Source organism: Eptatretus burgeri, chromosome 6 (genome assembly GCF_056783735.1).
Source record: "Eptatretus burgeri isolate ZD-2024b chromosome 6, Ebu_testis_v1, whole genome shotgun sequence".
NCBI lineage: Eukaryota > Metazoa > Chordata > Myxini > Myxiniformes > Myxinidae > Eptatretus > Eptatretus burgeri.
Window position 1 is genome coordinate 114991006 of NC_140966.1, and position 27291 is coordinate 115018296.

Consider the following 27291-nt stretch of genomic DNA (forward strand, 5'->3'; position numbering starts at 1 on the left):
TCATCAATGTGTGTGACGTCCCTCGGATGGACATTAAATTGAGTGACCCGTCTGCCAGCATTCGTTGCTGGATGTTAAAGATCCCATGGTGTCCTTCGCGAAGAGTAGGCAAGCTTTCGTTGGCACCATGGCCAAATTCCAAATTCCTGTCCGAACCAGCAGAGGGCACTGCATCAACCGTACATCCGCACCCTCAGCGAATGAGGTTAACAATCTCCTGTTTGATGTGTGCCATGGCTGCATCACAAAACTCCATGTGAACCATGACATGGTCCTATTACGATCCCAATGTGTAACCACCCCACAGCCCTGTTACAATTCCCTTGTGTAACCAGGCTATGGCCCTGTGATGATCTCATGTGCAACAGGTCGTCGTCACCATTTGTCTGCAGCACTTTTCTTCTTATTATTCTTCTTCCATAAGCAGCACATGGATCACACCCAGGCTGGACAACTCAGAGAGGAGTGTGCACACCGCTCGGCTATGTTTAGCAGGTAAAAACCGAACATTGTGAAATGGAAGCACATCACAACACATCATCTTGTAAGAAATTTTATGTTTTAACTCAAACAACAAGAAAAAAAAAGCAGAAATGTCATTCATTGTGTTGTTAGTTGATGTATAAAATAGCTAAATACTCGAACCATAGCACCTTACAAAATGTCCATCAGGAAGATAGCAGTCGTGAAGCAGTACGGGTGTGCAATGCACAATTACTGAGCGAACAGCAGATCTTTTGTGATAAATATGTCCTGGCTGGGCTGGACCTTGGGTGGAGTCCGAAGATGCCGTCTGGTGCCACAGGAGCCTGAGCGAGGCCGGGAAAAGACAGGAAGGAGAGGAGAAATGAAAAACAGAAGGGAGAGGTAAATGATAAGTGGGAACAATGATGTGCTCATCCATCCCATCATATCTGCATCTGACCCACATCTTACACCAAATCTATTGCGACGATCCACATGCCCGATGATACGAGCCCAAAGGCCTGATTTGAGTTTAAAGGCACCTGAATCTTTCTGATGGTTTGATTCGAAACCAAAAAAAACGTTTCTGATTTTCCATTGCGTGAAGACTTGGAATGGTGGACCTTAATTGGTACAATACAGGCTCGAGTACTTTATTTGACTCCGTGCACCGAATCAAGAGGGGGCGTTCGAAAGCAGGTTAATCAGATGTACAACACAAACTCGACATGCGAGGCCGCGAGGCCCATTACGCCCGTGTCACACACACGTACTCAAACCACAAACCCCATCCAACCAGACAGCTGCTCAATGTGATGAAGAGGAACATTACAAAGAGGACATCAACAATAACAACACATGGGAATTCATTCGTTTTTCTTGTTTATTTTCATTTGGGGGGGGGGATGGGGTAGGGGGTGGGGAAGGATACACACACACACACACATATACATATATATATATATGTATATATATATATATATATATATATATATATATATATATATATATATATATATATATATATATATATATATATAAACATATACGCCCGGTCAAAAGTTTTAGAACACCCCCATTTTTCGAGTTTTTACTGAAATTTAAGCAGTTTAATGTTTCAATGTACTCTGAAATTAAAGCAGAGAACAAATAAACAATTGCAGATAAAAAAGAAATCATGGAATCGTTTTGTTGAACAAAATTTAATCTAAATTTATGACTCATCAAAGTGGCCACATTTTTCAGATACAACACCGAACGTACTCGTGGCATTCTTTCCACAATTTTCCACAATGGAAAATATTGTTCAGAAAGTTCTTCCCAACACTGTTGCAGAAGTTCCCACAAATGTGTTGCACTTGTAGGTTGCTTTGCTTTCACCCTTCTGTCCAGTTCATCCCAAACTAGCTCGATGGGGTTTAAGTCTGGAGACTGTGCTGGCCATTCCATGATTTGACACCTTCCGTCTTGTTCTTTTCTTCTAAGGTAGTTCTGACATAGCCTGGAGGTATGTTTTGGGTCGTTATCTTGCTGATTTTTTTGCTGTTCTAGAATTTCCCAGGGTCATTGCTTTCTTTGTCCTCTTGATGGAGAAGGAAAACACAGGTTGTCCAATCATTCTCTCGAGGATTTTGTTCCCAACAGCTTCATATTCATGCACGTTGATGTCTTCGCTTGCCACGATACCATTTATGATGTTTCTCAATGTGGGATCAGAGGAGAAAGGTGAAAATGCATTCAGCTTTGTGCTTATCTTCGAGAGGTCGAATGCATGTCTTTCAATTCTGGCACTTGTTGCTTCTTTATGCTGTTCGCTTGTTGCGTATGTGATATCATTAAAGTCCTGCATGGCGACGTTGACCTCAGATGTTATGGGGGCTGACATTGTCCACAATGCTTGGTGTTCCTCTGTCATCTTACCGCCATGAGTCAAGCCACCGGTGCTCTTTAGTGATCTCATGAGTGTTTGTTCGATGACTAGATCACAGCTGAGGCCTGCCCAAAACTGGTTTGTTCGCCGGATCACATGGAAGCCATTTTGAAACTTCTCATACACATCTGGGTGTTTGCTCTCCAGTTCACTCATTTCTTGTACGTAGAGATAAGCGGACTTCTGGTAGTTGTAGTGCCCAGCTGCTGCAAATATTGGCAAGGCATCAGCAACGGCTTGCAAGTGATCCTTCCAAGACCCATTGCGATCTGCCTTGATCATTGCCCGAGCAGTATGGAGCATTTTCTGATAACCCAGCCACAGCTTACTCGTTTTGGATTGTGCAGCAAGTTCAGATTTCTTTTTTTCAAGTTCATCAGTGATCTTCACAATTGCAGCTGATTCTACAAGAATTTCAAGAGAGATGTGACCTGTTAGCAAGGACGAATACATTTTCTCAATCTCTTCTACTTGGAGCATGAACTCAGGATTTTCCTCCACTGCAGATGCCACAATAATTCGATGTGGACACTTGCTCACCAACCGATCGCCTCGGAATGCCCTCTGAACAGATTTTCCGGACATCATATGAGCTACAGCATTTTCACCGTACACCAGTTCCAGGGTGTTTTTGAGTCCTGCTCCCACCATCAACGTGCCTATTGCTCCAAGCAGATTCATGAACGTGTGAAATGTACCCAGCCGAAGCACGATCCCCTTCAAATGGCTATTCTCTGGTGCAGCACCGATTATCTCGGCAGCTTTCCAGTACAGCGGTTGATCAAACGTGATCACAGGAGGGACATGGTGTCTGATGGCCATGTTGGATTTCAGGTTAAATACTGATCAGATCTCAATTTTATTGACACCAGTGGATTGCTGATCCATTAAAACCATGGACCAGAACCAACAATTATATTTTTAATCACAATTATTGAAGAAGTAATAGCTGTTTTAGTTATTTCAAAGCTTGGTGGCGGCCACCTTGAAAATGACTGTTTTAACCCATTTTCGGATGTCAGATTTTGGTAGACTATTTTTTCTGTTGATCAGTATATCCAGTAGGAATGAAAACCACTGAGAAACCTTTTGTTGCAATTTGTTGTGGGTTTGATGGTTGTTTGTCATAAATTGACCCGACTCAGAGGGCGGATGGGTCGGGGTGGGGTGAGGTGAGGTCATCTCTTCACAAGATACTGTGAGATCTTGAAAGTCCACAACCTAACAAGCAGACACAACAACCAGATTTACGTCACTATCCGAAAGCTGTGCTCTGGAATGCACTAGCACAATTGTTTTATTTGGATTAAATTCCTCGTGACAATGGATTCGTGAAGAGACAGGTAAGAGGGGAGCTTGCGACCAAACTGTCCCTGTCCTTCAGCCTACAACATCCAGCTTTCCATGGATGTCAATCATCCACGAACTAACTGGGTTTGATTCTGCTTCGGACTCTGAATCAGATGTGGAAGGGAACACCAAAATCACAATGGGTCACAATACCCCACTCCCTTCCCTACCCTGCTATGTGCCACCTTGAAATACAAACAAAACTAAAAACACAGTCGGCAGAGCGCACACTTCCGCCAGGCTGAAGTTTACATTTTGTCTCCATTTTGTATCCTACCGGACGTGAAGCAAAATCGACCAATTCGTCCTTGACACACACCCAACCTGTCCACCAAGTTTCATCTGAATCCATCCATAACCGTTTGAGATATTGTGCTATATATCGTTTTAGTCCCATCTCTCAATGGTGAAGAGTCGGTTAAAAATTAAGTAATTCGTGAATCCAGATCCTGATTCGGATCTTCACCAAAATTAAGTGTTTCTATCTATGGCCAGTCACCAACCCAGCAAAAAAAAAAAAAAAAATCCAGAATGATCGCTTTAAAACTGTGGCCAAAAATCGTGTGACAAACAAACAGACAAGCTGGAAGGCGGCCATGGGTCGCCGAGCATCCGATAACCTTTGACCCCTGATCTGAGTTAATCTAGTACCAAGTACTTACGAAATTGCAATCGAACCGGTTAACCCGTGTATGAGCAAGGGGGCTTTGAATGGTCATTTTGCCCGAAGAATGCACTCATTGACCTTTGACCCCTGACTTAGCCAAGATAGGTCAATATGTCCTGAAGCAAAGTTGTAGTACCCATTAACTTTCATTCGTATCGGTTAACCCGTGTTGGAGCAAGGGGGATTTGAATGGTCATTTTGCCCGAAGAATGCACTCATTGACCTTTGACCCCTGACTTAGCCAAGATAGGTCAATATGTCCTGAAGCAAAGTTGTAGTACTCATCGAGTACTATGGACCTATTAACTTTCATTGGTATCGGTTAATCCGTGTAGGAGCAAGGGTGCATTGAACGTTAATTTCGCCTGAAAAATGCACTTATTGACCTTTGACCCCTGACCTACTCGAGATAGGTCATTATGCAAATGAGCAAAGTTGAAGTACTCATTACGGTCTATAAGCGTGTAAAGATTCATTCGATTCGGTTCAACCGTCTTGGAGCTGGTGTACTTTGAATTTTCAGCGGGAATGCTCAATGGCCCTCGGACACCCAAGTTGAGACGGTTGCCATTTGGAAACTATAAGATATAGAGCAAAATGGATGTCATATAGCAGATAGGGAATCACCTTAAGATTATGCATATCAAATCTCATCCAGTTCCATCCACTGATAACTACTCGGTATCCATTTGAATGAAAAGTACCGAAAATGCGGTTTGATATCGGAAATCCCCAAAGTTCGAGGGGGTGCTGTGGGTGAACAAAGATCTAAATCGAAAATCCGGCTTGATCGTTTGTGCACAATGTATTCCAGACGATTAGTGTGAATTTTCATGACCATCCGACCATAACCCTAGGAGGAGTAGCATTTGGCGCGAAGGCACCTCCAGCTCTCGCATATTATCGATTTTTGCACTAATTGACCTTTGACCCCTGACCTAAGCGAAATCGGTCAATATGTCCTGAGGCAAAGTTGTAGTACTCATTGAGTACCATGAACCTGCAAAGTTTCATTCGTATCGATGCACTCACCTGATCACTAGGGGGCCTTCAATTTTCGCCAATTTTCGCGCATACCCTAATTGTAGGGGGTGCTGCGGGTAACATATTCCATATATCACAAAAACCAGAATATATTTGACAGAGCATCACCTGTAGATCATTCGTGCCAAATTTCATAACCCTGCGTGGGATAATGGCTTTCGGAATTGATTTCGTGTGAATGATACCAATTTTGAATGTTTTTTGGTGGTTGCAAGGGAACCAAAGCGCCCCGAGCAACCCTCACAATTTCCAAAGCACTAGGTCATAAAATGTACCTACCACTCGAGTTTGGTCAAAATCCGCCCACGTTTACTACTAATTATGCTGATGACAAACGAACAAACGGACAGAATTACTGACAATAAGGGTCACCAATTTCGGCGACCCAACAGACAGACAAACACTGCAGACCAACACACTTGATGAAATTAATTTTTTCGACAAGTAACAAAAATGATATTAAGAAATATCCCGTGACCTTTCCTCGAGCTGCTCTTCTATTCCAGGGTGTGAAGGTCAGTAGTTGTAACAGCTACCCCCAGGTCCAGTTTGGCTCCTTCGCGTCCAGGCCCATGCTGTGGGCAGGAACAAAAAGGCATGGCAAACCAACTAAGGTATGCAATAATATGATCTTCCAAGACACAATCAACAAACAAAGGAATGTTGCTTTGCGCTCCGCGTTCCTCCATCATTGGAACACTGCAGTTATGAAAGCACAGAGTTTGTTCATTCCTTTAACACCAATCAATATGAGTACCAGGCCGAGTACTTGGCCTCAACAAGCTCCACAAACCTTATTGTTTTGTACACTTGTGAACACAAAGCAAAATTTGGGAGGAAAGGTGGGGTAATGGGGAAGTGGGGGGGGGGGGGTGCAGGTGAAGGAGGGAGCAATAAAAAGTTATATTTTGTGCATACGTACTTTGTGTACGAGTACGTGTCCCCTCCATGATCCAGATTACTTTTATTACTGTTATGTGCATCATTCTTACACCGTCCTCATTATATTACAATGTTTCATTAATGCCACAATTAATTTGTTGCAACAGTTGACTACAACTACTACAACTACTACTACTACTAATACTACTACTAGGCCCCAATTATTGCCACCTCCTTCTGAAGTTTGCTGTGGAACCTTTTGTCCCAAGTCTTTCACGAACCGGCTGGTCAGGCCCTGAAATTCGTTCGATTGGAGCTAGTTAGAGAAAGTATTTGGGATTTGTTCAGGGTACCGGCGATAACCCGCCTATTCTTTGTGAAGCCCACTGTGGGATCTTTCATCTCCACAAACCAATTCCAGCAGATGAGACACGTGGTTCATCATTCATCCAAGCGACGGCACATGCATGGATGAATCACCATGCCTGTGAGGGAGTGATGTTTGTTTGTGCGTGTGTCATTGGTTGTCATCTCCACATGAGGGTTTCAGTCGGTGGAACGGATGCCATCCCACCCCCCCCCCCCCCCGACAACCAGGTCTCGAAGCATCCGTGTGTGTGTGTGTGTGTGTGTGTGTGTGTGTGTGTGTGTGTGTGTGTGTGTGTGTGTGTGTGTGTGTGTATGTGTGTGTGTGTGTGTGTGTGTGTGTGTGTGTGTGTGTGTGTGTAATAGGTCTTCATTACTACTATGTGACATGCCATCCCAACCTCAGCCAACATATTTCCCATCATCTCCTCAAATGCTGACTCAGGTTCTTGCGTCTTCACCACACATATTATCCATGTATATGTCATATATAATATGTGTGTATATAATGTGTACATGTCATGTTTAATGTGTGTGTGTAAATCTATATGTCATGTTTAATGTGTGTGTAAATAACATGTATAAGTCATGTTTAATGTGTGTGTGTAAATAACATGTATATATCATGTTTAATGTGTGTGTGTAAAACATGTATATGTCATGTTTAATGTGTGTGTAAAACATGTATGTGTCATGTTTAATGTGTGTGTAAATAACATGTCATGTTTAATGTGTGTGTAAATAACATGTATATGTCATGTTTAATGTGTGTGTAAATAACATGTATATGTCATGTTTAATGTGTGTGTAAATAACATGTGTATGTCATTTTTAATGTGTGTGTAAATAACATGTGTATGTCATGTTTAATGTGTGTGTGTAAAACATGTATATGTCATGTTTAATGTGTGTGTGTAAAACATGTATGTGTCATGTTTAATGTGTGTGTAAATAACATGTCATGTTTAATGTGTGTGTAAATAACATGTATATGTCATGTTTAATGTGTGTGTAAATAACATGTATATGTCATGTTTAATGTGTGTGTAAATAACATGTGTATGTCATTTTTAATGTGTGTGTAAATAACATGTGTATGTCATGTTTAATGTGTGTGTGTGTAAAACATGTATATGTCATGTTTAATGTGTGTGTGTAAAACATGTATGTGTCATGTTTAATGTGTGTGTAAATAACATGTATGTGTCATGTTTAATGTGTGTGTAAATAACATGTATATGTCATGTTTAATGTGTGTGTAAATAACATGTATATGTCATGTTTAATGTGTGTGTAAATAACATGTGTATGTCATGTTTAATGTGTGTGTAAATAACATGTGTATGTCATGTTTAATGTGTGTGTATATAACATGTATATGTCCAAACCAATGTATTTAACTCAGCGTTCTGTCCTTCCTGTCCCAGGTGAGAAGGAGGCAGTATGATTTTCCGCCTCCCCCTCGCCGCCATCCTCGTGTGCGTACGTGTGTGTGTGTGTGGCCAATTTTCTCAGAGGTGACCAGATCTTCATCAAACTTTCGGATGTTCATCAGTGAGCGCTTGGGAGTGTTTTAGGCAAAAAAAAAAAGATAAAAAGTTTTGTTTCAAAAGTTTGATTAAAAAAAAAAATCTTTCTATAGTGCCTCAGCCTTTGTAACGATGGAAAGGCCAATATGAAATGATCCCCAACCCCATTCCTTCGTGGGTGTAGGGAAATGTTTTAGGTCCCCCACAAAAAAAAAAAAAATTGATACATTCAAAATGCCATCAGGATTGATTGGGTAGCACTTGGTAACCCTGCTTGTGTTATATATATATATATATATATATATATATATATATATATATATATATATATATATATATATATATATATATATATATATATACATATATATATATATATATACATATATATATATATATATATATATACATATATATATATATACACAAATATATATACATATATATATATATATACATATACACATATATATATATATATATATATATATATATATATATATATATATATATATATATATATATATATATATATATATATATACATATATACATATCGCACAACAAATGATATAATTGGTTACAAAAATAAAAACCGATACAACAAGACAATACCAGGGACAAACATAGAAATCAAACTCCAGAGAAAGTGCAAGAAGCATCGATGTTGAAGCAGACAAAAATGAAGAAAGCAAAAATAATTCCCATTGGAGACAATAGGAGGAGGTATAAGGCAGGTGGTGATCCGATAAAATTTACTGAACGACACCCAAAGGAGCAATTATTGTAATTAACAGAGTTAATTATCAGCAAGATATTGCAATAAGGATCTGCTCGTTTCACAAGCAGAATTCCCTTTCGGAGAAATTGGACTCCCTCGTCTCATGACCAATAACCGGCAGATCGATGAGGATACAAAGGTCACGTGTGTCTCGTTTAAGAACGTGACATTCTTTTTGGTTGATTCGTTCAAATTAAATCAATCTCTCCATTAGAATGAAACGGATGAGCTCAGGCTCGTTTCTGTGACATGTTCATCTCCATGGAACGAACTCCAAATGGAATCTCTTCTTCATGGCTGTGTGTGCACTCCCTAATCCTCTTGGTTCACCTCTGCAGGCCCGAAACACCTCCGATCAAATGGCATAGCAGCGCAACCCTCTTCCAGTTAAGGGGCATAGACCCCCATAGATTTCCCTTCCTGGGAATCAACAGAACATCACCAATGGGAATTAATCTGCACCGCATCACTGCACCAAGTGAAAAGCATGAAAAGTGCTGAAATGCACCGCTCGTCACACTCAAGCTCAAGGACTCTAGGGGTCCTTGGTGAATATGGTGCAGGTATGTGCAAGGTCATCTGTGAACATGGTGCAGGTATATTCCTCAGTCCTTGGTAAGGCTGGGTCCTTCGTAACCATGGTGAAGATACGGCTGAGCCTCAATGTGGGTGGGTTCTCTGATAATGGTGTGGGTATACCTGGCTCCTTGGTATGGCTGGGTCCTCAGTGTGCCTGGCATATTAGTACACCCGGGTCCTCGGAGATCAAATTATTTCTCCAGAAAAGTGTGTCGGTGCAGTATACGCTCTGTCCCACGTGAACTCCTACTCACTTGTCCATCTTATTTTAAATCAGTAATATCGGAGGCCAGAGGGACAGCTACCCCCAGAAAATGATGCGGCCTGCAGCCATGTTCTGCATCAGAGAAAAGAGGAGGATAACTCGGAGAGGCCTTGCATTCATACAGGTGCATTCTGTCTTTGTGTTCTGACGTAATCAAACTGAAATTTCATTTTCAATATAAGAATGGTTTCGGTGTGCCACACAAGTAGTTGCGTGGTGGTGATTAGTGAAGATGAAGCTTGTTATCACTCAAACAATTCATTCTAACCCCGATGGACCAAGGATCTGAGTCAGCATTTGAGGAGATGATGGGAAATCTTAAGGTTGAGGTGGGGATAGCACGTCAGGTGGTAAGTAATGAAGAGGACAATCACCAACCACACAGAAGCGAGAGAGATCTCTCCAAAGATAGCAATCCCCAAGGTGTAAGCTCATCATTATAATCATCAGTCTGGTCATGCGTTGGGGGCTGTTTCGAAGACAACAGATCTTCTCCTTGGGGATTGTTGTGCTTGGAAAGAGCAGAAGCTCAGAATGCAACAAAACAATAAATCGGTCGCTGATCACCAAGGTCACAAAGAGAGACAGAGACAGAGAGACAGAGACAGAGAGACAGAGACAGAGACAGAGAGACAGAGACAGAGACAGACAGAGACAGTCATCCTTTGGCAAGACTAACATCTTGAAACGCTGAGCCGACAGCAATGGACAGTGTGAGCGGTCCAGGTCCAATCAGCCATTAAACATTCACGATGGAGGGGTTCATCAATTTCATTATGATCGTTACGAATACTCTTATTGAGCAGCAAACACACCTCTGATGCCATTGGCATTAATTTAGGATGGGAAACCTCAGCACTGCAGAACTGAACCTCATCATCAAGCTCAAAGTACTCAGAGGATAATGATGAACAAATGGACTTTTTACTGTGCTTGTATATGTACAGTAATAATAATAATAATAATAATAATAATATGGGTTCAAACTCTTTGATTGTGTGTGATGTACCCATTCATTGTTTCCTTGTTCCCTCCACCACCGAATGTGGACGGAGCTTATGTTTTCACCCCTGTCTGTTTGTTTGCCTGTGAGCAGGATATTTCAAAAACTTGTGAACAGATTCAGATGATACTTGGTGGACAGGCTGGGTGTCTGCCAAGGACAAATTCATTAGATTTTCGTGAACATCCGAATCCAGATTCTGGTATTTTTTAAAGTGATTCTTCATTATTGAGAGGTGGGGCCAAAAACGATAAACTGTGGACCCAGCTATTCGCGGATTCGCTATTCGCGAGTTGATAAAATGTGACCTGCTTCTACATTTGTGGCCCTGTGCTTTGTGTAGTCGTGCTTTTTTCACGGGATTTTTGATTTTCCCTCGTGAATCACAAACTGCTGGGAGGCCTATCCCCCTTTTTCCCATTGAAACATTCATGGGATTTTCCAGGAACATACCCCCCACGAATAGCTGGATCCAACAGGACTGTATACCACACAGTGGTGGATTAACGCGCGGGCACACAGGGCACGGGCTCCGAGCTCAAGGTGGGAGAGGCAGCGTGAGGGTCATGCAAATGATGCAACCCATGCAAACGCAAGGAGCTCCACATGATTGATGTTGTTTCACAAATGGTTGATATTGCTGAGCCTTCAGCATTATTTGTCACGCGTCGCCCCACATGATTGATATCGTTATAGTGTCAAGTTGGAGCCCCACATATTGACATTGTTTAACAAATTCACATTACAATTGATTGTACAATCACAAAACAACTCTCATGAGTAAATGAATGAACCCATGTGCACACAGAATGTTGCGGTTTTTAAAATCAGAACACCTGTTTCATGGATGACACAAAACTACCCCAGCGGTGCGAAAAAGCGAAAATAGCTCAACAATCGGGAAATGTTTCATTAATACCAGGTGGGATTGCTCTGCCTGTCATCCTTCCGAGGACAGCACAATGAGTGCCAGCTTGTTGGTATCCTGCGTCGGAATGGCGATCCATCCAGGATTTTGTACAATTGCCAAGGAGACTGCTTCAGCAGCACCAATGCTCTACACAGAGTATGGTCCCGATGGATGGATGGATGGTTAAAATAAGCTTAAAGGCATTGAGGACTGAGGCATGAAAGGAAATTAAAAATGGTGGAGAGATAAGCTGTACACCTGTTTTAGACAACCAATTTTAGGGATGCCTGGAATAAGACAGAGACGGGGAGACGGGGAGACGGGGAGACGGGGAGACGGGGAGACGGGGAGACGGGGAGACGGGGAGACGGGGAGACGGGGAGACGGGGAGACGGGGAGACGGGGAGACGGGGAGACGGGGAGACGGGGAGACGGGGAGACGGGGAGACGGGGAGACGGGGAGACGGGAGACGGGGAGACGGGGAGACGGGGAGACGGGGAGACGGGGAGACGGGGAGACGGGGAGACGGGAGACGGGGGAGACGGGGAGACGGGGAGACGGGGGAGACGGGGAGACGGGGAGAGAGAGAGAGAGAGAGAGAGAGAGAGAGAGAGAGAGAGACAGAGAGAGAGAGAGAGAGAGAGAGAGAGAGAGAGAGAGAGAGAGAGAGAGAGAGAGAGAGAGAGAGATTTTGACTTTTCAGTCCTTTTATTACAAAAAATACAAAGGATAAAAAAATTAATACACGATTTTCAATAAACCACCACAACAAAGCAAATGATAATGTACAAGAGTGGAAAAAAGGAAGTAAACAATACATTTTAGAGTGATCGATAAAGCATTGACAACAAGAGAGTTTGTACAAATGGATACTCCAAAGAAAAATACATTAGAGAAAGGATAAGAAGATGATAGGAAGAGAGAAAAGGAGAAGCAACACAGGCTCCACACGTACCGCCAGATACTGAGCAACAGCCCCTTTCATTTGCATGTGCGTGCCAAGCGAACAACAGCTATGGGGGGGGGAGGGAGGGAGAGAGGGAGAGAGGGAGAGAGGGAGAGAGGGAGAGAGGGAGAGAGGGAGAGAGGGAGAGAGGGAGAGAGGGAGAGAGGGAGAGAGGGAGAGAGGGAGAGAGGGAGAGAGGGAGAGAGGGAGAGAGGGAGAGAGGGAGAGAGGGAGAGAGGGAGAGAGGGAGAGAGGGAGAGAGGGAGAGAGGGAGAGAGAGAGAGAGAGAGAGAGAGAGAGAGAGAGAGAGAGAGGGAGAGAGGCAGAGAGGGAGAGAGGGAGAGAGGGAGAGAGAGAGAGAGAGAGAGACAAGACAGAGGAGAGACAGAGGAGAGACAGAGGAGAGACAGAGGAGAGACAGAGGAGAGACAGAGGAGAGACAGAGGAGAGACGGAGGAGAGACAAAGAGATCCATTTGGGTTTCTGGGTAATCCTCATGAAGTTGAGACTGACTTCCTGGATTTACTGGAGGTCGACACATGAAACATTGCTTATTTATCCCTCGTCAGTCATTACTATTCCAAAAATTATTTGACAATGGACTATTTGATCAATGGATGGTCAGCCCAATGTGTCATGAGTGTGAATTCCAGTTGTTGACACTTCTGACAGAAGAAGCAGTTTGTCTTAGCTGAGATCTACATTGCTGTGTCCATATCTTCATGTCACAGATTCTAGTTAACAAGCTCTATTCCATCACAAAGAATTTCTAAACCTCAATGTGGTCAATCTTCTGAAGGATTTTGGGATCAGAATAAATTCAAACCATTCTCTCCTGCATACTTGACAAAGCAACTTCCATGCTTTCAGTCTTTTCAAATAATCGAAGTGTTGGAAGTCCAGTAGTAATCAGGTTGCAATCTGTTGGACCTTTTCAAGTCGATCCTCATCTTTCTGATACATTGACCACCATACTGCGATGCAGTGCAGTATTCCAATGTTGGTCGTACTATGGTTTTGTAAAGTCGGAGTCGCCCTTTCCTACCCAGTGCTAAGAATGACCTCTTGATGACTGAAACAAACTCTACTGGCGGTTTGAGATGTTAGGAATCTGTGATTATGCAACATGATTAACTTCTTGAATTGGACAGATCCCCAGTTACCATCAACGTATGCGAAGTGGAGAAGCAGTTGAAGCGAGTGAACCCAAGGAATGCGAGTGGCCCTGATCGGAGGTGGAAAAATCCTGAAAGAATGTACTCATCAGTTGGCAATTCCATATTCTTTGCAGTTCCAGAAATTGTTCGACATGTATGCTGTCCCTTGTTGCTGGAAATCAGCCTTCATTATTCCAGTGGCCAAGAAAACAAGGTCTGCCGAGTTGAATGATTACCGGCAGGTAGCTTTCACATTGGTACTCATGAAGTGCTTCGAGCGTATATAGTGTCTCGGCATCTTTTGGAAACTTTTCCTCAATGTATTGATCAGTTGCAGTTCACATATCAGGAAAATCAACCGGTGGATGATGCTATCACGAATCTAATCCACACCATCCAACAGCAAATAGATAAAGTTGGTTGTTATGTTCGTGCAACCTTTGTTGATTTCTCATCAGATTTTAACATGATTAAATACAGGGGGCTGCAAAAGTCGGTATACAGTAAGAATTAAACCAGTATCAACAGTATGGGTGTCCACACTCGACGAGTGGAGTGTGTGAATGCCGGGGGCAAAGAATTTGAACATTTGAGGGCTTAATATGTTTATTATTGGTCTGCTTGTATAATCAATAAAATATGTTTTGTGCGCACGTTTTGTTTTTCATTACTGTATACCAACTTTTGCAGCCCCCTGTATATCATTATCTTGTATGAGGATGAAACATATCACGATCTTGCAACATGATTAAATATATCAATCTCTCGTATTAGGATTAAATATATCATTCTCTTGTATCAGGATTAAATATATCACGATCTTGAAAAATGATAAAATATATCATGATCTTGTCACATCGTTAAATATATCATTCTTTTATCATGAGTAAATATATCACGATCTTGTAACATGATTAAATACATCACGATCTTGTCTCAGGATTAAATATATGATTCTCTTGTATCGGGAATAAATCTATCACTTTCTTGACACATGATTAAATGTATCGTTTTCTTGTATCAGGATTAAATATATCATCAACTTGGAACATGATTAAATATATCATTATCTTGTATCAGGATTAAATATATCACGATCTTGCAACATGATTAAATATATTGTTGCGAATTCACGCCCGCCGGCGTGCGATCGGCCACATAACTCGAATCGCGGCACGTCGCCCACCGGACGGACAATTCAGTCGTGACCCTCTCGGAACAACGCCGGGAGCTAGTCACGGGTGGGTCTTTCGACCTCACCACAATCGTGCCAATCGGCCACCCGGGTAGGAGGGGTTGTTCGCCAAACTCGACCTACCTAAGTACCTACTCGGATGGTTAATCGGGTGATCGTACCTCGCCGCAGGTCGACTTCGGACATGAACCGCTTAAGCGGTTCGTTCCGTACTGCAGAGATAACCGAGCGGAGTTATCGTCGACCTCGACAGTTCAGATTAGTTCCTGGGAACTTACACCCACTACCAATCTCTTACGCGATGCAGGATGGAGAGTCAATAAAAAGAAAGGAGACGAAGCAGAGCGGGAACAGTTCAACAAGCAAGCATTGTATTCACAAACACACACACACACACACACACACACACACACACACACACACACACACACACACACACACACACACACACACACACACACACACAGCCATACAAAAATGCACAAAAAGCAAATGAAAGAAAAGCAGTTAAAACCGACTATATGCGTACACACGGCAACACTTACACAGTTCAACTTGAAAGACGGTGCTACCACAAGCATTTACGCAAAAAGCAAAGAAAGAAAGCCACCCTCACAGGCAAGGAAGCAGACAGGCCGGCAGACCAAATGTACGTGGATCCTGGAGGATCGGCCAGGTCCACGAGACCGGGGAGGTCTTTCACGCGTCCTCGTGACGCGATGGCGGGCAAGCCGCAATGTTCGCGCCGCTGCGCCCCGACTCTGTACCCTGGCGTGGTCGGCGAGTCCTCTCTGGCGTGCTCCACGCGAGCGGTCCCGTTGTCACCACATTTAGGGTGGGGGGCAAGCGAGCCCCCCCTCGGCACTATCTCAGCGCGAATGGGAGGGGGGGGGGAAATCGTTGATGCTCAGGGAGAGGGGTATGGCTGGCCGGCCTGGATCTCGCGACGAGTCGAGCGACCCCCACACCGCGACCTCGTCGCCGTCCGCCGTCCGCCGTCTTCCCTGCAACTCCTCCGCAACTTCTCTCCAAGCTCGACTCACCCTCTCTCAGTTCCACTCAGCTCTGCCCAGCTCTTCTCCCAACTCACGCTTGCGAGTCGGCTTGCGCTCGTCTCTTTATTGGTCTCAGGAGGAGCCGACATGCAAATATGCAGATCAAAACTCGATTGGAGGCGGGGCCACGCCACCCTCTGTTCAGCCATTGGTCAGGCAAAAAGGGGCGTGAACCTCCCTTGATCCGCATATTTGCATAAACGGACTTCACATACACGCGCTTGGAGGTGGGGCCAAGCCGCCTCGCGTTCGCCCATTGGTCGGAGGGGGAGTGGGCATGAAGCATTTTGGATCCGAATTTTCCCCCGGAAAAGCCGCCATTCGCTCTCGCGGCTCGGTGCGTTTGGCACCAATCGCCGAACGGGCCCCAGACAGCCGGACGTTCAGTGTTCACAGGTGGTGTGGTTGTTGGTTGTGAAGGAGAAAGGCGAATGTGGTGGAGGGTTTTCTGTGGTAGTTTGATGGTTATGGTGTCGTTTGGGAATGGCGGTGAAGCGATGTTTGTGGGATGGAGTTGTGAAGGTTAAGGTAGTGGCTGTTTGCGTTGTTGGCGGCTGAATGGTCGAAAATAATAATAGAGAAAGAAAAAATGGCTAACTGAAGGATTGCAGCCCGAATGGATCACATAAATTCCCTCTATACAACGGGTGTGGGCTTACCACACATGGACTTATCGAGATATCTCACCTGAGGACTCTTTATGGTGTAATGCGAATTTCTACAACCGTAACAATATCATCTTGTTTCAGGATTAAATATATCACTATCTTGTAACATGATTAAATATATCATTCTCTTGTATCAGGATTAAATATATCATTCTCTTGTATCGGGAATAAATATATCACTATCTTGAAACATGATTAAATGCATCATTCTCTTGTAACATGATTAAATATATCATCATCTTCTTTCAGGATTAAATATATCAATATCTTGTAACATTATTAAATATATCATGATCTTGTGTTTGAATTAAATATATCACGATCTTGCAACATGATTAAATATATCATCTTGTTTCAGGATTAAATATATCACGATCTTGTAACATGATTAAATATATTCTTATCTTGTGTAAGGATTAAATATATCACGATCTTGTAACATGATTAAATATATCATTGTCTTGTATCAGGATTAAATATATCACGATCTTGTAACATGATTAAATATATCACGATCTTGTAACATGATTAAATATATCATTCTTTTGTATCAGGATTAAATATATCATTATCTTGTATCAAGAATAAATATATCACTATCTTGTAACATTGTTAAATATACCATAATCTTGAAACATGATAAAATATATCACTATCTTGTAACATTGTTAAATATACCATGATCTTGAAACATGATAAAATATATCATTATCTTGTAACATGATAAAATATCTCACTTTGTCACATGATGAAATGCATCAATATCTTGAAACAGGATTAAATATATCACGATCTTTGAACATTATGAAATATATCATTATCTTGAAACATGATTAAATATATCACGACCTTGAAACATGATTAAATATATCATTCTCTTGGAACATGTTTAAATATATCACTTTCTTGGAACATGTTTAAATATATCATTATCTTGGAACATGATTAAATATATATGACAATCTTGTAACATCGTTAAATATACCATGATCTTAGTACATGATGAAATATATCATTATCTTGTATCATGATTAAATATATCACTATCTTGTAACATGATGAAATATATCACTACCTTGAAACATGATTACATATATCATGATCTTGTAACATGATAAAATATATCACCATCTTGTAACATGATAAAATATATCACCATCTTGTAACATGATAAAATATATCACCATCTTGTAACATGATAAAATATATCACCATCTTGTAACATGATAAAATATATCACCATCTTGTAACATGATAAAATATATCACCATCTTGAAACATGATAAAATATATCATTATCTTGTAACATGATAAAATATCTCACTTTCTTGTCACATGATGAAATGCATCAATATCTTGAAACAGGATTAAATATATCACGATCTTTGAACATTATGAAATATATCATTATCTTGAAACATGATTAAATATATCACGACCTTGAAACATGATTAAATATATCATTCTCTTGGAACATGTTTAAATATATCACTATCTTGGAACATGTTTAAATATATCATTATCTTGGAACATGATTAAATATATATGACAATCTTGTAACATCGTTAAATATACCATGATCTTAGTACATGATGAAATATATCATTATCTTGTATCATGATTAAATATATCACTATCTTGTAACATGATGAAATATATCACTACCTTGAAACATGATTACATATATCATGATCTTGTAACATGATAAAATATATCACCATCTTGTAACATGATAAAATATATCACCATCTTGAAACATGATAAAATATATCATTATCTTGTAACATGATAAAATATCTCACTTTCTTGTCACATGATGAAATGCATCAATATCTTGAAACAGGATTAAATATATCACGATCTTTGAACATTATGAAATATATCATTATCTTGAAACATGATTAAATATATCACGACCTTGAAACATGATTAAATATATCACTATCTTGGAACATGTTTAAATATATCATTATCTTGGAACATGATTAAATATATCACAATCTTGTAACATCGTTAAATATACCATGATCTTAGTACATGATGAAATATATCATCATCTTGTATCATGATTAAATATATCACTATCTTGTAACATGATGAAATATATCACTATCTTGTAACATGATTAAATACATCACTACCTTGAAACATGATTACATATATCATGATCTTGAAACATGATAAAATATATCACCATCTTGTAACATGATAAAATATATCACCATCTTGTAACATGATAAAATATATCACCATCTTGTAACATGATAAAATATATCACCATCTTGTAACATGATTAAATATATCACTACCTTGAAACATGATTACATATATCATGATCTTGAAACATGATAAAATATATCACCATCTTGTAACATGATAAAATATATCACCATCTTGTAACATGATAAAATATATCACCATCTTGTAACATGATAAAATATATCACCATCTTGAAACATGATAAAATATATCACTCACTCGTACTCTGGCTTCTATGCTTAACACCACTCAGGGCATAGGATCACACAGGAAGTTCTGCGGCAATTGGCTGTTGTGGTTTTTTAAGATGTGCTAACCTCTTCTGAATCATCTGGAGGTGACGTCTGTTGCACTACCATACCTGGTTGTTATTGTCACTGTGATTAATGTAAAAACAAATTTACGTCTTTGCCCAGGATGGGCCATCTCTCTAACTGTTCTGGTTCCTCCATAAACCTCAGTTCAATGTAAAGAGGAAATTAAATAAACACTTATATGCAAAGTACAATGGAAAGAGGTTGGTTGATAGTCCAACTTGCTTCACGAAAGAAACTCCTCATTCTTTACAACTATCCATGGTGCACGGTTGAATGTGACGCAACCAACAGCATGAGTGATGCAAAGTGTGCGAGCGAGACAATGTTGTTTGGTATCGTCTCCCTCCAGGACATTCCATCCAATGTTTTAATCAAAACCGAAGTTCTTTTGGATTTTCCATATCGGTGGTGTTTTTTTCTGTCATGATGCATTTTCTGTCATTAACACCGTCAGATCATTCCTGTGTGACACGCTCCAAAATTACCCCTTGCATCATGTAATCTCTATTCTCATTGTTCTTTCCCATCCCCAACACTTGCCCAGGTTAAATTGCATCTGCCAATCTTTTGCCCAATCTATGCAAGTACCAATACTTTCCTGAATCTGATCACCACCCCCTCTGCTATCCACCTCACCTCCACGCTTTGTAATATCTGCAAATTTGGAAAGCCTATTCTTCAACCCACTATCCAAATCGTTGATGTAAATAATGAATAGTAATGGTTCGAGTACTGATCCCTGAGGTACCCCGCTACTTACATCCTCCCAGCATGACATCCTCCCACTCACAGCCATTCTTTGCTTCCTATCACTAAGCCAGTTTGCAATCCAATTAGCTACCTGACCAGCCACTACACACGCCCTCACTTTGGCTAACAACCTCCAATGTGGTACCTTATCAAATGCCTTCTTAAAGTCTCGATATACTTTGTCCACTGCCTTTCCCTCATCCACCCAATCAGACACACCCTCACAGACCTCGAAAATATTTGTTAGACAGGAACTACCTTTGGTAATCCCATACTGACTACCTTTAATTAGTTTGTATTTACTCAAATGGTTCCTCATCTGGTGCCTAATTAATGTGTCCAACACCTTCCCCACAACTGAAGTCAAACTAACAGGTCTATAGTTTCCCAATTCTTCTCTGGATCCTTTATGAAATAATGGTGTTACATTTGCGACTCTCCAATCCTCCGGTACCTGTCCTGACTTCAGTGAGCTATTGAAAATATCCGTTAACATCTAGCTTACCTGCTCAACCACCTCTCGGGTGCATATCTGCCCTCATCTACTCTTAGATTTTCTAGCTGTTCCTTTACTTCCTCCGCTCCAACATGGATCTTCTGAAAAAGCCCTTCCTCACCTCCTTGATAAATACTCACAGCTATTAGCAATTCTCCTGACTGTTGTTCTGGAAAAGTTGAAGCAAAACACCTGTTTATCATTTACCGAACAACAATAATAATAATGATAATACCATTCCTTTTGTGTCGTAAAGGCACATCGGGCTGCTGAGGCAGTTTCATTGGCAAGGAGTACAGTCCAGGACAGGTCACCACTCCAACACGTTACCCCGAATGGCTATTACCCCAACAAGCTGGTACTCATTTTGCCGGACTCGGAAGGATGGCAGGCTGAGTCAACCCCACCTGGTGTTAATTCAACGATTGATAGGGGATCGAACTCAGGACCCTGTGGTCCCAAGCCAGCCACCTTAACCACTAAGCCAACACCAGGCTACCATTTACTCAAAAGGGCATTCGTTTATTATGAACGCAAAAATGGCCGGAACTTGGCGTCCTCTCTCGCAGGAACACACAGTGTACAAACATCATCTGAACGGGAATCACTCACGTGCTCCTTTCAAGTGCACAGATTTACCACATCTCGTCTTCAGTTGTCCTACCCTTCCTCCCGCCCACTGAACCTTGTGGCGAAGCAGTTGTCCTGAAACAACTTGCATTTGCCTCGTGGAAGGCTAATCCAACTGAAGGCAAACTCAGTTCCTTCCACAAAGCTCGTAATAATGTGTGTCTTCCCTCAGGAGAGCCAGAAAAGATCTTTCTCATCTCAAGTCTGAACTCTCAAACCTCTCTCCCTCCTCCAAATCCTGGTGGTGTCGAGTTAAGTCTGTTTCTGGTGTATTTTCCCCCTCCATCCCCTCCCTTACCTCAAATGGCTGCACTGCTGACTGTGCATTAAAAGGCTGAATGCCTAAACTCGGTGTTTGCTTCTAAATCTCGCGTCCCAAACCAATTGCTTTCTGTATCCACCTTAACCAGTCGCAACCAACTGTCCGTGGACTCTGTATCCTTTTCTTCTGACAAGGTGGAGAGCTTGCTGTCAAACCTCGACTGATTCTGCAACCGGTTCAGACGGCATCAGCCCACATGTACTAAAAACCTGCTCCTCCGCTTGTGCTCAACCTCTCTCTGTTCTATTCACCCTCTCATTGGAAACTAGCAAACATTACTGCTTTGCATAAAAGGTGCAAAAACAGATCCCTGCAACTACAGACCAATCAGCCTTCTCCCAATCATCAGCAAGGTTATGGAATCCATCATCGCTTCAGACATTAAATCCTTCCTCTTCACCAATGGCTTGATTTCCAATCATCAATTTGGTTTCAGACCAGGTCACTCTATCCTGGATATGCTTTTTCTGCTCTTCCAACAATGGATGGAGGTCCTCAATGCCAGACATGAAATCAGAGCCATATCCCTTGACACATCACATGCTTTTGACACGGTCTGGAATCCTGCCCTGCTCACCGAGCTCTCTTCCGATGGTATCCGGCAGACACCGGCAAGCAGCAGCCTGCGCACTCTGCAGATTTAGATAAAAATCACAAGAGAGTCCAACACGTGGAACATGTCTTTCAATCCTGACAAATCTCACACTCACACTTTGTCTCTCCGAAAGGACCATCTGGAAACCCCTCCCCCCAATCTACTTTCTCAACAATCCTCTTGAAGAAGTCCTTTCAATCAAACTTCTGGGTCTCACTATCTGCCATGATCTTTCCAAGGAAAGCCACATTTCAAGCCTCGCCTCCAAAGCCAGTCGCCGACAGGGAATCCTCCATCGTGCAAAGTCCTTCCTCGGCACGCCTGAGCTCCTGACCACATACAAAGCTTTTGTCTGCAGTCTGATGGAGTACTGCTCTCCCCTCTGGGCTGGTGCTCCTGCCTCTCACTTTTCTCGGCTTCACGCTGTGGAAACCAAGGGATTTCGGATTATTGGTGTGCCCCACGGTGAGGCTGAGTCTTTGGGCCTCTCACTCTCTCACTGCAGGCAGGTCTGTGGTCTTTCTGTCTTCGACCGTCTCCTCTCTGCCTCCTCGCCCCTGCTCTGTCTGAGATATGTACCCCCTATATTTCCACAGGGCACTCAAGGTCTGCCACCAACCCCCTTCTGGTAAAAACTACCAAAATCAAACCTTGTCTCTTATTAAGTCTGTGTGGAGGCGTCTCGACTTCTACTTTAATTTACCTCACATATGTTATAATCATTACATTTGTAATTATCCGTGTAAATATTCCAATTGTCATTAAATACTGTGCTCATTTTAAGTTGCTGTGCCAGTGTATTTGTCGTGGGGTTCGAGGATCAATGTGTCCACCTCCTAATAAGGAAAAAAAAACCGCTCGAGCGTCCGGGCTGGCGGTGTTAACCGCCCGTCACTACCATTTGGGTCGGGGGGATTAATCCTCGACTTTGTACGAAATTCAATTCCCACACACGATGTGTCCCTCACCCCCTTCACGCTTCATGACCACTCCGACACAGATGTTAAAACATCATCATGGTACTAGTCACAAACACTCGGCCTTTAATCACGGCAAGCTACTGGTTCAAGCTGACTCAGTACCATGGTTCAATGAAGGACAGAGAAGATTTCCCATCTCTCTCCGAACACGACCCCCATCCCATCCCCCCCTCTCTCTACTCATGTCATCCATGAAGGACAGGGAAAGGACATCACTGAAATCAAAATGGAATGGTGTGGTCCAAAGATAGATGGACAGAGATCCAGAAAACAAATTAAAACTCACCAAGGACCTGGAACTCAAACCCGAGTGAGCATTCCGCAGAAAGCAACCACAGCAGCAGCGAACACGTCCTTCGAGGTCACACGGACACAACAGCAGCGGACACGTCGTTCGAGACCACATGGATACGTCGTTTGAGGTCACATGGACACGGATACAACAACAGCGGACAGACACGTTGTTTGAGACCACATGGACACAGACACAGCACACGGACGTTTCCAGTGCAGGGAACGAGAAACTTCTCAAGCATCACCACCAAGATCACTTACCGCAGCAGATCCGCACAACTCGACACTACCATGGGAGACCGACGAGGCCCCCGCCCTCACGACCACCACGCTTCACCGGAGGTTTGGGTGACGTTACCCTCGCGGTCCACCTGGTCCCAGGTGCAGTGTACGAGGTTTTCGCGTGCATAGTTCGAACATGCTTGGTGTCTCCATGCATAGCAGGCAGAGCGAGGTCGAGCTAGGCCCGCGGATGGTCCTCATTATCCGAGTCATCCCTGTTGGTGCCAATTGCGCACCTTTGTGATTTGGCCTCGCTCCTGGAATGGTGTCGTTGTCGCTCGGACAACACCTGTAAATGTTCCCTATAATTGCTGTACTAGTATTTATTTAAATGCCGTTACTTCGAGTTACAGGTGAATTTGCTGTGCAGGTATTATTAGTAGGCCTATAACATGGATTAAGATATGGAGGGCGGCATGCAGGTTCTTCATGTCTAATATCTCAGCGATTCTTCTTTCTTCCCCCAACCCCACTCTTCCAACACCACCAGCAGTGCCTCCTCAACGTCACGTGCGCAGGTGCACAGCTACACCTCGGACCGCTGGCCCTTGTTATCATGCAGGTTATTGGGCACGTGACTCTTGCAGATGACGTTTCCGTACATGTTGTCCAAGAAGTCACATTTGCTCAAGGTGGACGCGCTCTCGCTCTTCTTGAGGTCCTCCTTCATCAGCTCGTCGTCCAGCTCGCTCACGTGCTCCTCAGGTTTCTCGTCGGGCTCTGAGCCTCGGTGGTAGAAGTAGTTGAAGTTCGATACTATGACGGGCACGGGGAGAGCGATGGTTAACACCCCTGCGATGGTGCACAAGGAACCCACGATCTTCCCCCCGACCGTCACCGGGTACAGATCCCCATATCCCACGGTCGTCATGGTGACCACGGCCCACCAGAAGGCCGAGGGGATGCTCGTGAACATGGTCTCGGCTTCGTCCGCCTCGGCGAAGAACGCGGCACTCGAGAAGAGGATGACCAGGATGAAGAGGAAGAATATGAGAAGGCCCAGTTCACGCATGCTCGCCTTGAGCGTCTGCCCGAGGATCTGGAGACCTTTGGAGTGACGGGACAGCTTGAAGATCCTGAAGACGCGCACGAGGCGGATGACGCGCAGGATGGCGAGTGACATGGCCTGCTGCCCGTTGGCATTGCCCTGCTGCTGAGCCAACTCGGTGCCCAGGGTGATGAAGTACGGCATGATGGCGACCACGTCGATGGTGTTCATCAGGTTCTTGAAGAAGGCCGCTTTGCTCGGACACGTCAAGAAGCGGGCGATCAGCTCGAAGGTGAACCACACGATGCAGATGGTCTCGATGATGAAGTAAGTGTCAATGAAGGAGTTCTTGGTCTTGGGCTCCGAGTCGGCGTCCTTCTTGGCCGGTTGGCTTCTCACGGGCGAGGGGAGAGTTTCCAGGCAGAAGATGATGATGGAGATCAAGATGACCAGAACGGAGATCACGGCAATGACCCTTGCGGCATTCGAGCTCTCAGGGTACTCGAAAAGGAGCCACACCTTGCGCTTCAACTCGTTCACGGGTAGCGGGCGCACCTTCTCCTCGGTGAAGCCCTCGTCCTCTCGGTAGCGCAGGATGGTGCCCTCGCCCAGCTCGTAGAACCTGATCTCCTCCAGGAACATGTCGTACGGCACATTGACGGGTCGCCGCAGTCGCCCTCCCGACTGGTAGTAGTACAGGATGGCGTCGAAGCTCGAGCGGTTCCTGTCGAAGAAATACTCGTTCCGCAAGGGGTCGAAGAAGCACATCCTCTTGGCCGGGTCTCCGAGCAGGGTGTTCGGGAACTGGGAGAGGGTCCGCAATTGCGTCTCGTACCTCATGCCGGAGATGTTGATGACCAGGCGCTCGTCGCCCATGGATGCCAGGACCGAGTGTAACCTCTCCGCCGATCCGTGGTCCTGAATGCTCGGATCCACAGTGAGGGTCATGGTGCTTCCGGTGCGGCGAGGACGAGGCGGCACGAGAGAGGCGTTTTGCGCACTCAGTATGAGGACCTCCATGAGGAGGCGTGGGGTGGAGGCAGGTTGACCGAGAAAGGGGGAAAAGGTGACACGGAGGGTGCAAGGTGGGGAAGAGAGGCGAGAGGGGTAACCGGGAAGGAAATAAATCTTTTGGGGCCAGCATGTGGAACAGAGGAATGAGAGGGAGGGATGCGGGAGAGGGCCGGGGGAGAGAGAAACGTGTCTGTGCGTGTAAAAGGGGAGGGGTGGGGAATGGGGGAGAAAAACGATATAAATGGGAAAGAGGTAACAATCATTGAAACTGATTATTGTTATAAAGGGGCAAGTGAAGAGGAAGCACCGTGTGAATGGGGGGGAAAAAGGGGAAAACTGGACGTGATGCAAAAATGAGGAGACAAATAAATAATGTAGTGGGGGTCCATTGGGGGGGGTGGGGAGAAAATTATCAAGGACGACGTTGGAGGTAGAGACAGACACTGTTATTCACACACAGATTGGGTTGTCGGTGTGAGAATGAGGAGAAGGGGGAATGCGGACCAGATATCGATGACCCACGGACGTGGCGTCAAGAGGGAAATAAAGAACCTCCAACACACGGATCGTCGGTTCGCAGACAAGGAAAATGGGACGGACAATTTACAGAAACGCAAACGGACAGACTAGTGGACTCGCAAGAGGCAGTTAATGAGGACAGACGCTCGTTGGTCCAGCTCAGGGTCTCACGAGCCCAAGTTGCTCTTTTGGTCATGTCGGTTCAATCTCCTGACCCCATCCTGTCTAGTCCGACCACACCCTGTCCAGTCCGACCACACCCTGTCCAGTCCGACCACACCCTGTCCAGTGCGGTTCACCCCCTCCGCTCCGGCACCGCCCCCTCTGCTTTGTTGTGGTTCCCAATGCAGTCCGTTAAAGATTGCGCAATGAAAGTGCAGACAATGCGGAACAAAAAAATAAATAAAGGAATCATTGGCGTCACAAATAATTAATTAAATCAAAGATAAAAAACAAAGCAAACAGCAACACAAAGAAATATAAAATCACCTTGAAGCTCGAGCCGTTTTCATATTGGAGACGTTTCTTCGGGGCCTCAAAAAAGCAGGTCAGTGTTCCACAATGTTCAAGGTTGTCTCGTCCTTGTCCTGGGTGGAAGGCCTATGGACAAGACATCTGTATACTTTGATAAATTCGGGATTACCTGTTCGTATTGCCATCGGAAGCCCTGGTTCATGATGCAGGTGGGCATACACCATTTGTCCATCATCCAAGAATGCCCCGTTAGATCATTTGAAAATACATTCATATCTCTTAATGTCCTCGCCATGCACGTGGTCAACGCCACACACCTCTACGAGCCCGACACGTGATTCACCTCCACACCTCAGATCACCTTTTGCCTTCACCGAATCAAGATAAAATAATAAAGAATTTCTCTAACCACCGACAAAAACCACACATCACGTGGTCAAACAAGTTCGTTTGCTGTTCCTCTTTGGGGCATATCTGCGTTTGAAGGAGTGACCACCAAGTGTGGCACCATGATGGGGAACCAAGAAACTCTCATACGTCTCCCTCCTCCAAATCCTGGTGGTGTCGAGTTAAATCTG

At 43.6% G+C, this 27291-nt stretch overlaps 1 protein-coding gene across 1 annotated transcript; it reads right to left on the reverse strand.

The window, feature by feature from the left end:
* Nucleotides 1-552: 552 nt before the first annotated feature.
* Nucleotides 553-26456, reverse strand: LOC147025668 (potassium voltage-gated channel subfamily A member 1-like). The gene is made up of 3 exons (XM_085886896.1): nt 23698-26456; nt 5935-6031; nt 553-809 (listed from the first exon to the last, which is right to left on the reverse strand). The coding sequence occupies exon 1, from the start codon at nt 25724-25726 to the stop codon at nt 24245-24247; it is 1482 nt and encodes a 493-aa protein (XP_085743022.1). The 5' UTR covers nt 25727-26456; the 3' UTR covers nt 553-809; nt 5935-6031; nt 23698-24244.
* Between the last annotated feature and the right edge of the window lie 835 nt (nt 26457-27291).

Coding starts and splice junctions, on each gene's coding strand:
- LOC147025668 (XM_085886896.1), bottom strand. CDS start 25,726: ATGGAGGTCCTCATACTGAGTGCGCAAAACGCCTCTCTCGTGCCGCCT.